This window comes from Eriocheir sinensis, chromosome 57 (assembly GCF_024679095.1).
Source record: "Eriocheir sinensis breed Jianghai 21 chromosome 57, ASM2467909v1, whole genome shotgun sequence".
NCBI lineage: Eukaryota > Metazoa > Arthropoda > Malacostraca > Decapoda > Varunidae > Eriocheir > Eriocheir sinensis.
The window spans coordinates 7,911,720-7,924,889 of NC_066565.1; the positions used below are offsets into that span (position 1 = coordinate 7,911,720).

At 44.5% G+C, this 13,170-nt stretch overlaps 1 protein-coding gene across 21 annotated transcripts in view; it reads right to left on the reverse strand.

Moving 5' to 3' along the window:
• The window catches only part of LOC126984779 (DNA polymerase epsilon subunit 2-like), a 124,136-nt gene that overhangs the window by 82,793 nt on the left and 28,173 nt on the right, over positions 1-13,170 (reverse strand). For 17 of the 21 annotated variants that reach the window (XR_007737736.1, XR_007737733.1, XR_007737737.1 and 14 more), the window contains exon 6: positions 486-855. The exons of the other annotated variants lie outside the window; for them this stretch is intronic. Coding sequence is in view for 5 of the 17 variants with exons in the window: in XM_050838858.1 (XP_050694815.1) it covers positions 486-855 (370 nt within the window). In the remaining 12 variants the exon portion in view is untranslated. The remainder of the gene's footprint in view (positions 1-485; positions 856-13,170) is intronic. 21 annotated transcript variants of the gene reach the window in all.

Here is a 13,170-nt window from a genome sequence, read left to right on the forward strand (position 1 = left end):
CGAAAGGATATATGAAGAGATACTGATGTTTCATAAGGTAGGTAATGAGATACTGGCACGGACCTAAAACGAATCTTAACCATGGATTTAAATTAGAAAAGTATAGATTTAGGAGAGATATAGGCAAGCATTGGTTTAGTAATAGGGTGGTGGGGAATGGAATAGACTCAGCAATCACATAGTTAGTGCAGGGACAGTGGCTTGTTTTAAGAGTAGACTGGATAGCTACATGGACGAGGACGACAGGTGGCAGTGAGGTGTGGGTGCAGTAGGGTGACGGGGTACTGGATGCGTGCCTAGTACCGCCGGTATAACGAGGATCAAGCCTCTACCTGTAACCCCTGTAACTACACCTCACCCATCGTGAGTAGTGGGGGGGATTCTGGAGCTGCCCTGTGTAGGCCACCCGGCCTCTTGCAGTTTCCTATGTTCTTATGTTCTTATGAGTGGAGGGCGGCCTGTCTTGTGCAGGACAGCTTACCTACTTCTGCTGCATGAGAAGGTTAAGACTTCCCGGCGGCGGTGGTGGAGGTGTTGTCCTGGCAGTGTTGGGGCTGAGGGTGTCGCTGGCCAGCAGGTCCCCAGCGCTGGCCCGTGGGTGTGGAGCCTTCGTCGTCTTCTTCTTCTGGGGTGTTTTAGGGGGCTGGTTGGGCAGGGCCAGAAGGGATGCGGCGTGTGCTCTCTTGCTCTTGCTCTTGCTGTACAGGTGACCCGTTGGAGAGTCAGGCCTTCGCTTCTTCTTCTTCTTCGTGGGTGTTTTATGTATTTCCCGAAACAAGTCTTTCATCTTCTCATTATCCGCTTTATAAAAGTTAAGTTTCCATGTACAGTCCTCTTGCTCCCTTGGTCTTGAACCTGCGGTGATGTTGAAACACAGAAAGGCATGCTTAATCCTAGCTAGTGGTGCAAGGTATTTTACTTCACTCATTTCGTTTGCTGTCTTGGTAAACACAAGGTCAAGTCTGGATGGATGGTCTGTGTCCCTTAAATGTGTCCATTCCTCTGTGTTCTGCGTCCAAAAGTTATCGTTCACTGCTTCCAAGAAGTTCGTCGCTTGTCCCGCACCCTGAGTACCCTCGATCCATAACTCTGTTTTCCTCCCAGTTAATATTTCCATAGTTAAAGTCTCCACATACTAATATTTGACTATTTACAGAATAAACTTCACTTAACCTTATGAGATCACAAATGAGATCATTGTTTTCCGCTGTTGAAGAAGGAGATCTATAAATAGTTCCCAGTACTGGGATATATTTCAAGGAGCGTAAGCAACAGAAGCCCCGATGTCTTCCTCAAACTATATTTAGCATTAGTTAGACCTCATCTTGACTATGCGGTTCAGTTCTGGTCACTTTACTATAGAATGGATATCAAAATGTTAGAATCGGTGCAGAGGAGGATGACTAAGATGATTCAGGGGTTGAGAAACTTGCCATACGAGGAAAGACTCAAACAGTTAAACTTGCATTCTCTAGAAAGGCGAAGGGTGCGTGCGTGGAGACATGATCGAGGTTTATAAATGGATGAAGGGCTTTAATAAGGGAGATATTCATAAGGTTTTGTTGGTAAGAGAACCGGGTAGGACACGAAGTAATGGGTTTAAACTGGATAAATTCAGATTCAACAGGGACACAGGCAAAAATTGGTTTACAAACAGGGTGCTGGATGAATGGAATAGGCTTAGCAGTCATGTGGTGAGTGCCAATACAATTGTCACATTCAAAAATAGACTAGATAAATTCATGGACAGCGATATTAGGTGGGGTTAGATACACGGGAGCTTAGGGTCAAAGGAGCTGCCTCGTACAGGCCTACCGGCCTCTTGTAGACTCCTGCGTTCTTATGTTCTTATGTACTAAGTTTTTGCCCTCCTTGCTTTTTAATTTAACTCACACCAAACTGATTCTTGAGCATTGTGGTCAACAAGACTGGTTACTGAACTTAAATCTATGGGCAGGTAATTTTTCACTAGTATTGCCACTCCTCCTCCCGGGGCATTCTGTACAGCTCTGTCCTTCCTTACGACCGTGTACTGCTGATCTGTGTATTGAAAATCTACGTAGACCCTCACTGTTCCTGTCAGTCACCTTCCATTCAAAGAAACGCCTCCCTTCCTCTCTGCTCACCCACCTGACTCGCATACCACTGTCACCAACCATTCTCATGCAGTTCTTAATCCACTTGCTCTCATGCACACTCCACAAGTAAACCTTCCGTGCCAGTCTTGCGCCATCCTTGATCTTCATGTCACAGGTGGCTCGGGATTTCTCCCCAGCCAGGCCTTTGTAGCGGCAGCTCCTGTGAAAAGAAAACAAAACATGCGGGAAGTCAATGTTCTCGGGGCAAGATATCATTCCCTACATCTTGCACGCCACATGCCTTCCAAGAACTCTTTCACTGCCTCCATCACTCGTCCACTCGTCTCTCCACTGAGCCCCAGCAGCAGCACCATCCACTCCCTTGCCGTCCTCCCATTTACTCCACGTCCCATCTCGCTCAGAAACACATGCATCATCTTCGTTCTCTCCCTGTCATACTTCTTGCATTCCAGCACTACATGCTGCACAGTCTCGTCCACACCCCTGTCACACATCTGGCACACTTTGCTGCGGGACTCAGACCATCTATAGTTCCTTGCATTCATATCCAGACACTGCGCTCTAGCACGGAAAAGAAGATCACCTCCCAGGCTTCCCTCATACCACACCTCACACTTTGGGGCCTCTTTCTCCCTATACCAGTCGAGAGTTTCCTTTCTTTCCATCTCATTCTTCCACTTGCTCAATCCCTCATCTTTAACTGCCATATCTATCACATTCTTCCACTTTCTTACATCCCACTCAAACCCCTCTCCATTCACCTGTACAGCAAGAGCAAGAGCAGGAGCTGCTGCTGGGACTGAGTGATGAAGCAAATGATAGAATTATAGAAGCCATGAAGAGTTTTCTGGAAAAGATGTGGTGTGCAAGAAATAGGGAATTGGAAGATTTGTAATGGATACTGCTTGTGTTGTTTTATTTTTACAGGGTGTGCCGATACGAAGGCCTGACTCTCCAACGGGTCACCTGTACAGCAGATCTTGATCTTGATCTTGATGTCACAGGTGGCTCGGGATTTCTCCCCAGCCAGGCCTTTATATCGGCAGCTCCTGTGAAAAGAAAACAAAACATGCGGGAAGTCAATGTTCTCGGGGCAAGATATCATTCCCTACATCTTTCACGCCACATGCCCTCCAAGAACTCTTTCACTGCCTCAATCACTCGTCCACTCGTCTCTCCACTGAGCCCCAGCAGCAGCACCATCCACTCCCTTCCAGTCCTCCCGTTTACATCACGTCCCATCTCGCTCAAAAACACATGCATCATCTTCGTTCTCTCCCTGTCATACTTCTTGCATTCCAGCACTACATGCTGCACAGTCTCGTCCACACCCCTGTCACACATCTGGCATACTTTGCTGCGGGACTCAGACCATCTATAGTTCCTTGCATTCACATCCAGACACTGCGCTCTAGCACGGAAAAGAAGATCACCTCCCAGGCTTCCCTCATACCACACCTCACACTTTGGGGCCTCTTTCTCCCTATACCAGTCGAGAGTTTCCTTTCTTTCCATCTCATTCTTCCACTTGCTCAATCCCTCATCTTTAACTGCCATATCTATCACATTCTTCCACTTTCTTACATCCCACTCAAACCCCTCTCCATTTCTGTTTGTTATTCTCCATTCAAACACATTCTGTCTATCTTCAAAGGGTCGGTACACCCACCTACTTAGCATAACATTCTTGTCTATCATTCGCCCACATTTATTCGCCCATTTGCCATCTCTTATACTCCACAAGTATACTTTCCTTGCTAATCTTGCATCCTCCATTTGTTCCAGTCTCACTTTATATCTCAAGGTTGCCTTTACTAGTCTTTCCCTAAACGTGCTCCATCCCATGTCCCCCCTAAGAGCCTCTACTGCTGCATACCTTGGTGCATTCAGTGCCATTCTTGCTACCCTATTCTGCCCCACTTCCAATTTTCTATCTCACTGTCATTCCATGTCATCACATCCATTCCATACATAATGCTCGGGACAGCCACACTCTTCCAAACCTCACGGATGACATCATACTTGCTCGCTCTCATCCTCGCTGCACTCCCTAAACGGCCTACCCACTGGTTTGCCATACTTATCTTTACATTCTTGGCCCTGCCGCATCCATTTACCTCCATCCACACCCCTAGATACTTGTATTCTTCCGTCTGTTCCAACTCATCCCCTTCCAGTCTCCAAGTTGTTTCTCTCTCATCCTCTGACCTATTCACTATCATTACTTTGCTCTTCTCACTACTGAACCTAACCCCAAAATCCCTTCCATAACCCCTACCACATCTCGGAGACTCTGTAGTTCTTCAGCAGACTCACTCATAACCACCACATCATCCGCATACAACAACACATACTTTATCCTCTCCAATTCTCACTCCTGCATTCATTCTCCTCATTCTGACTGCTAATTCCTCTGTGAAAAGACTAAATAATGTTGGTGATAATATACAGCCTTGTCTCACCTCTTTCACTCTTCACCCAACCTGTCTCTAGATCACCTAGTCTATACTTTGCTCTTGTACCTACATACATACTTCTAATTATGTTAACAATCTTATCACTCAGCCCAACTTTTCAAGCACTCTGCATAACACATCTCTATTCACCCTGTCATAAGCTTTCTCTATATCTAGGAAGCCTAAGTACAGTTTCCTCCCTCTCTCTTTTCCTTTCAATCAGCTCATTTACAACAAACATATTATCTTCTGCTCGCCTGTCCACTCGGAATCCGTTCTGTTCCTCACCCAGCACCCTGGCACTCTCAATCCATTTACACAACCTTTCATTCAACACAGCACTAAAGATTTTTCCTATTGAGTTTACCAGAGAGATTGGCCTATAGTTCTTTAATTCCTGCTTACTCTTATGCCCGCCCTTGTGGATCAGAGTCACTCTACATTCATTCCATTTACTTGGCACTCTCTTCTTCCCATACCTGGTTGAATAACTCAGTCATCCTCTCAATCACAGCCTCACCTCCATTTTTATACAACTCATACGGGATCTCATCTGGTCCTGCAGCCTTACCATTCTTCTGTCTTTTCACACATCTCTCAACCTCCTCCCTACTGATCCTTTCATTCAGCTCATTTGCATCTTTCCTCTCCATAGTTACACATCCTTCTCTCACCCCAAATACTTCCCCTACTCCTATTTCTTCCCAAAATTCCCTAATTGACTCCCTCATTTTCTCCTTATCTGTAATTTTTTCACCATTCACCTTCAGACTTTCCACATTCTCACTGTCACTCATCCTCTCACCTCTCAGGAATCTATACCACTCACGACCTCCCTCAAGCCCTATATCTCTAAGGGTATGAATCACACTTCTTTCACACTGAACCTTTGCACTCATGATCTTTCGCTTTGTCAGTCGTTGGTGTCTCACGTAGCTTTCCCATGCATTCTGGTATTCACCCTCAGCTTCTTCGCTTTCTTGCCTCCTTCTCCTCATTCGTCTACACAGTCTATTTAGTCTCTTTCGTTCTTTCCTAGCTGTCCCAATATCATCGTTCCACCACGGTTTCCTTACACGCTTTCTACCATTCGTTCTCACATACCCTACATGTTGGACTGCAGCTCCTCTCACATTCTCTACGAGCCTTTCATTCAAAGCGTCCACATCATTCAAACTACCCAGCTCCCAATTTCTTTCACTCAAGTCTACCTGAAAATTTTCCCACCCTACATCTCTCAGTCTCCACTTCTTCTTCCTGTCCTTTTCTTTCATTTCATTTCTACCTTTCAGCCCGCACTCCACGGTCAACATATTATGGTCAGACACAATATCAATCATTCCCTCTTCATCTATCCACATACGAGACACACATTCGCGCATTCTCCCATTTACCAGTACATAATCAATCGCAGACTCCTGATTTCTTGCACTCCAGGTCACACGTCCCTCAGCCAGAGTTTCATTCAGGTTCTCTAAGTTCATTTCACTTACAAACTCAGCTAGCATTTCTCCATTCCGATTTATACGTTCACCTAACATACCTGTATGTGCATTCATGTCACCCATAACAATCACTCTCTCTCCTGCATGCTCTCTCACAACTTTTCTAAGAATATTGTACTTTCCCCTGTTTTCCCTTACTGCTCTTTCACCTTCTACAGTCATATACACAACAACCATAACTACTCTTTCTAGTCTGCCCTTTTTATTCTTGCATTCCACACTCACGGCCAATACATCTTCACTGCTAGCACTGTTACCTACATCTAGCTCTTCCACCTTCAGATTCTCATTTTTGCGGTGGAGGAAGGCTACGCCTCCTCCCATAGTCTCCTGTTTCTTTCGCCCCTTCCCAATCATCACATACTCACTCCCCTCAGTCTGCACGTCACCTCTCAGGTGTGTCTCAGTCAAGCCTATTATATCATACTTCCATTCATCCAGTTCCTTACTCATGTCCTCAAGTTTGCCCACACCCCAACCTCTCACATTCAAACATCCAATCTTCATACTTTCACTTGCCTGGGTTGTGTATCCACTCCTCCGTGCTAGGTCATTTATACCCGTTCAAACTGTCCCCACTGCATACAGTGACTTCATCCGCACCCATTCACGCAGGCGCTCCCCCATCCTCCTGTTCCCGTTGCCGCTCAGGTGCACGCCATCCACGTCGAACGCTGCATCTCCCCTCAGGACTCCGTCCATGTCGATGAAGCTGACGTCGCCCTTCTTCCCTCGCGTCCATTCAATCTTCATCTTCATCATTTCTTCTTGGAGCAAGAGCAAGGCCTTGCGCGACTCCCGCCAATCCAGCGTCACCAGATTGTCGTACTCAGAACAATACTGCATATTCCAGTTTCTGGCCCAACATTACCGCAAGGAAGCCTCAGTAATCGACGATTTCAACAAGTAGTATAAATAAATATCGTTAGCTGTGTGGATGCGACTGTTTTGGGGTCTGAAACCAGGAAATGCAGTGTGCTAAGTACGTTAGTATGATGAGGACGTTGGCGCCAAATCCCAATGTTTACAAACAAACCCTTGAGTGGCGGGGCGGCGAGGAGGATAATAGCCTGAACAGACCCCTAAAGCACCCCAGAGGAAGAACAGGAAGATAATTAAAGGTCGTAAAGGAAGGAAGATCAAGGAGTGACGACCTTAGAAGCGATACGTAGCGCCAGGGGCCTCAAAAAGAAGGACCTTGACTGACTCGTAAGGCCTAAACAGCCCCCTAAAACACCCCAGAGGAAGAAAAAGATAATTAAAGGTCGTAAAGGAAGGAGATCAAGAAGTGACGGCCTCAGAAGCGCTACAAAGCTCCAGGGGTCTCCAGAAGAAGAATAAATGACCTTGACTAACTCGTAAGAATTAATTATGGCCTGACCAGCCCCCTAAAACATCCCAGAAGAACAAGATAATTAAAGGCTATAAAGGAAGGAGTGACGCCCTCAGAAGCGATATATAACCCCAAGACCCCGATCTCCCCCCACCATGGCCGAGAACAGGACTTTGGCGCAGAAGAGTGAGATGATGCGGTTCTTTAAGCTGTACGCACTGAACTTGCGGAGGTAAAGGTTGTTAGTTTTGTTCTTCTTTTTCTTCATCAACAGTTCCCTTTTTCTTCTTCTCCACTTCCTCCTTCTTCTCATTCTTCTCTGCCTCCTCCTTTTTCTTCTCCTTTTTATTATTCCTCTTCTGCTTCTTATCCTTTTTCTTAATCTTCTTCACTTCTTTTCCTCTTTTTTTTTTCTTCTTGTTCTTATCCTCTTTCTCCTTATTAATGTTCCCCTTTGCTTCTTCTTCTTAATCTTCTTCTTCATTTCGTCTTTTTCTCCTTCTTTTTCTTTGTATTCTTCTCTTTCTTCTTTTTCTTGTCCTTCTTATTCCTCCTCCTCCTTCTTCCTCTTCTTCTCTTCCTTCTTTATTATTATTTTTTTATTGTTATCTTCTCCTTCTCCTTCTTATTCCTCCTCTTCCTCCTTTTTCTCCTTCTTCCTCTTCTCTTCTTTATTACTATTTTATTTTATTGTTATCATATGAGACAAAGTCGGCATAGAGGGAGGAGTGCAGACATTAGGTTAGAGTTAGTTTGGTTAGATTCGCCAAGTTTATTTTTGCCCAGCGCGCGTCGTCTTAACCTAACCTAACATCACATTAACAAGGAGAGGAACATTAAGACACTTCACCGGACACTGACCTCTCTTGTGGCCACTCCTCTATACTTCTTTATACAGGAGCAGTGATCAGCAGGATTTTTTGTTCCTCTTTATTTTCTGCCCTTGGTCTGCTGCCGTCACTGCAACGAAAACTGAGAAAGAGCACTCGGAACTGACCTCTCTTTCCGCCACTCTTTACCTTGTGTGGGAACATAGACTAGCTTTTTTTTTTCTTTTTTCTTTTTTTTCTTTTTGTAAAACTAGGGAACAACTACTCCCCCTCCACCACCCCAGCCCCCCCTACCCCCAACACAAGCCTGGGGACCTGTGGGGAACCGGGGTTGTTGGGGGAAAACAAAATCACTGAAAAATGGGCTTCCAAAATATCCCTAGAATAATCCCTAAATTACGGAAATTTCCTCTTCTCGAAATTTAGGAAAATACCAAATGTAAAATCACACATGCATGGGCTAATCTCTAAACAATCGTACCGTCGCTAACCCCCACACATGTATGATGCACTCGAAATCGGTTCTTTAGGGTGGGTGAGCATATTTAAACTACTCTAACCGAACTTTACATAACCTTACGTCGACCCCCCTGCTAACCAAGGGGGGCTGTCCCCCCCTGGACCCCCCTCTTAAAGTACCCCAACCAAACTTTGAGACCTGGCAGCTAACTGGGGGTTTCGCCCCCTCGACCCCACTCACATGTATGATGCGCTCGATTAATCCCTGTAGGGAACCGTGGTTTTGGTGGTGGAAGGCTAAATCACTGAAAAATGGGCTTCCAAAATGTCCCTACAAAAATCCCTAAAATAGGGAAAATTCCCTAGTCTCTAAAGTAAGGAAAGTCCCTAACGTACATTCTTGTAATCGATTCCAATATAACCTAGCAGCCGCCGCAGCGGGTCTGTTGACGAGTGTTGGGCGTGTAATTGGATGGTCAGCGTAGTAGATCCCCCACCCGCCCACCGCCGCCGCCCCAATCCATAGTCGAGTAATTTGGTAAATGTCATGTTTTATAATTACAAGTGGTACAGTACTGACGGTTAACCCATCCACTTCTTGTAAGATGATGCTAGATCATTGTTACCAAGTACTTTGGGGCACAAAATAAAACATTTGTGACAGCTGTCATCCAGCCCTGACGCTCCTGCTGTTAACTGAGCCGGGAGTGACCTACCGACTGCTACATATCAACTATATATGCTATATCATATGATATATGCTATATATCAACTATAAGTATCGCACGTTGAACAATATCCGTTTGTTTTCTGACACGTGCTTGTCATAGCTTCATGCGACCGTGACTCACAAAGCGCACGTGACACGCCCGTGTCACTGTTGGACCCAGTAATGGGATAGTAGTCGGTCCTTTTGTCAACCTACATGCATACCAATAAAGAGGTTAAATACTCAGTTAACACTTACCGAGAGGTGAAGTAGACTGATGTTTTAAGGGAGTGAGTGTCGGGCTTTCCATCCATTTTGGCGGCTTGAAAACAACTGACTTCAGGAACCTGCCTATAGGTGCCACCACTGATACACCCTCGCGTAGTAAAATTTCATGAATGTGTTCCTTTAAAATTAGAAAATACAAATAGCTGCGGCATTAGTTGCTTTAACATATGGAAGAAAAAAACGTAGAACTCTTAAAAGACCGTTTTTTGTCCGAAATCGTTATGATCCATGCGCGTTCTGGATATTACTGACTTAGGAACTAGTTTCTGTGGTGTAGTATAAGGCAGCTAAGAGGCTCAGTCTGCCCAGGAAGCTGTCGAGTCAAACAACAACACTGTACTTAGAAATGTTCAAGGCCCCCCACATAATCAAGCCGTTTATGCAGTAAATTGGTACGACCAGTAACTAAAACCTTCACAGATGTGAAGCAAAAGAAGTATCCTATGCAGTACCCATGCTATTTTTTCACTATATTAGAAGCAGTTGTTGGCTAGATTAACCTTTTTTTTCTACTCTTCCTTTGTAAAAAAAAAACTTCCTTGACCTCACTTTGCACTTTCCTTTCCAAAATTGGCCTCTCTTCTGGCCTCTTGTTTTTTCTTTTGTCGGAGGAGTGTCGGGCGGGCTATTTTTTTTGTTCTTTAATGTTTTTTTACCCTTAAGTTGCCTCCCTGTTAAAAACAACAACAAAGAAAAAGGATTCCTGTAACTCACTCCGCTCTTTCCTTTCCAAAATTGGCCATCTTCTGGCCTCTTGTTTCCTTACTTTTGTCAGAGGAGTGTCTGGTAAGCTATTTTTATGTTCTTTTATGTTTTTTTGCCCTTAACCCTTATACCCCGTCAGGCATGATCATGGCTTTTATGTTAGTCTCCGTCACGCCACGATCGATCATTTTATGACACACTGTTTATGCTTGAGGCTATGCGTCATACATCAAGCCCTGTCATTGGCCCTTTTTTCCAACATGCTGGATGCCTGGCCAATCACGTCCCAGCTTTTACAAGGATTTGTTATGTTGTATTCGGGCTCCAGATTTTCCCGCAGTGAGTACACGGTCGCGATGTGTGGTGTATTTTATCATTTTCTTACCCATTTCTAGGCAAGATAGCAGATATATATGTATTTCCATGAGTAAATAAGTATTTCAGGCACATGATATGATACATGACAATACGTGAGAATTGTTTTTTTGTCTTCTTATTGACCTAGATAAGGGTGATGTCAGATGACGAGTGTGAGGTGATACTGGAGGTTTACCATCTAGAGGATTATATAAGCTCCATTTGTTCATTTATCATTATACCATAGCAAAGACCAACCTCTAAGCCTTCAGATGATATATAATTGTCCCAGCATTTGTTACAATAATTTGAATGAACACTAAGGTAAGCAAGGGAACACCTACTAACATTAGTCACCCGTTTTTATGTACGTACGTAACTTAAAACCGTCCACTCATTTTATCACGGGGTATAAGGGTTAAGTTGCCTCCCTTCCTGTAAAAAAACAAAAACAAAAAATGGACTTCTGGTAACTCACTCCGCTCTTTCCTTTCCGAAATTGACCTTTTTCCTGACCCCTCGTTCATTTTTCTCTTGTTGGGGCAGCGTCTAGCAAGCTTTATTTTCTTATTTATTATTGCCCTTGACCTGCTTCCTTTACCGTAGCTAAACAAAACAACAAAAGGACTCCCGTAACTCCGCTCTTTCCTGCCTCTCCCAAACAGCGACGTGGCAAGCTACCTGTGTCAGCTGCTGGAGCCTCTGCCGCAGGAGGAGCACACGCAGTGGGTGGAGGCGGTCATCGAGGCACTGCAGAAGCTCCCCATCACCTCCGACCAGATCACCAAGGAGGCAATCTACAGGGCAGCCGAGGCAGGTTTTGTTGAGCTGGTCAGGGCAGGGCAGAGGGAATGCCACCCACTCACTCACTCACTCACTCACTCATTCTACCACTTGCTCACTCACTCACTCTACTGGTACCACTTATTTACTCACTCACCCACTCACTCACTCACTCACTCACTCATTCTACCACTTGCTCACTCACTCACTCTACTGGTACCACTTATTTACTCACTCACCCACTCTATCACTTACTCATTCATTCACTCACTCACTCATTCACTCACTCTATCACTTACTCACACTCATTCATTCACTCTATCACTTACTCACTCACTCACTCATTCACTCACTCTATCACTTACTCATTCACTCACTCATTCACTCACTCTATCACTTACTCATTCACTCACTCATTCACTCACTCATTCACTCACTCTATCACTTACTCATTCACTCACTCACTCATTCATTCACTCTATCACTTACTCATTCACTCACTCACTCACTCATTCACTCACTCTATCACTCATTCACTCACTCACTCACTCACTCATTCACTCACTCTATCACTTACTCATTCACTCACTCACTCACTCATTCATTCACTCTATCACTTACTCATTCACTCACTCTATCACTTACTCATTCACTCACTCATTCACTCATTCATTCACTCTATCACTTACTCATTCACTCACTCATTCACTCTATCACTCACTCATTCACTCACTATCACTTACTCATTCACTCACTCACTCACTCATTCATTCACTCTATCACTTACTCATTCACTGTATCACTCACTCATTCACTCACTCACTCATTCATTCACTCATTCACTCTATCACTCACTCATTCGCTCACTCATTCACTCTATCACTCACTCATTCACTCACTCATTCACTAATTCACTCACTCACCCACTCATTCATTCACTCACTCACCCACTCATTCACTCACTCACTTATTCATTCACTCTATCACTCATTCACTCACTCACCCACTCATTCACTCATTCACTCACTCACCCACTCATTCACTCACTCACTCACTCATTCAATCACTCTATCACTCACTCACTCATTCATTCACTCACCCACTCATTCATTCACTCTATCACTCATTCACTCACTCACTCTATCACTTACTCATTCACTCATTCATTCACTCTATCAATCACTCATTCACTCACTCACTCACTCATTCATTCACTCTATGACCCACTCATTCACTCACTCATTCATTCACTCTATCACTTACTCATTCACTCACTCACTCATTCACTCTATCACTTACTCATTCACTCATTCATTCACTCTATCACTCACTCATTCACTCACTCACTCACTCACTCATTCACTCATTCACTCTATCACTTACTCATTCCTTCACTCTATCACTCACTCATTCATTCACTCACTCATTCAGTCATTCACTCACTCACCCACTCATTCATTCACTCACTCACCCACTCATTCACTCACTCACTCACTCATTCATTCACTCTATCACTCTATCACTCACTCACCCACTCATTCACTCACTCACTCACTCATTCATTCACTCTATCACTCACTCACCCACTCATTCACTCACTCACCCACTCATTCACTCACTCACTCACTCACTCATTCACTCACTCA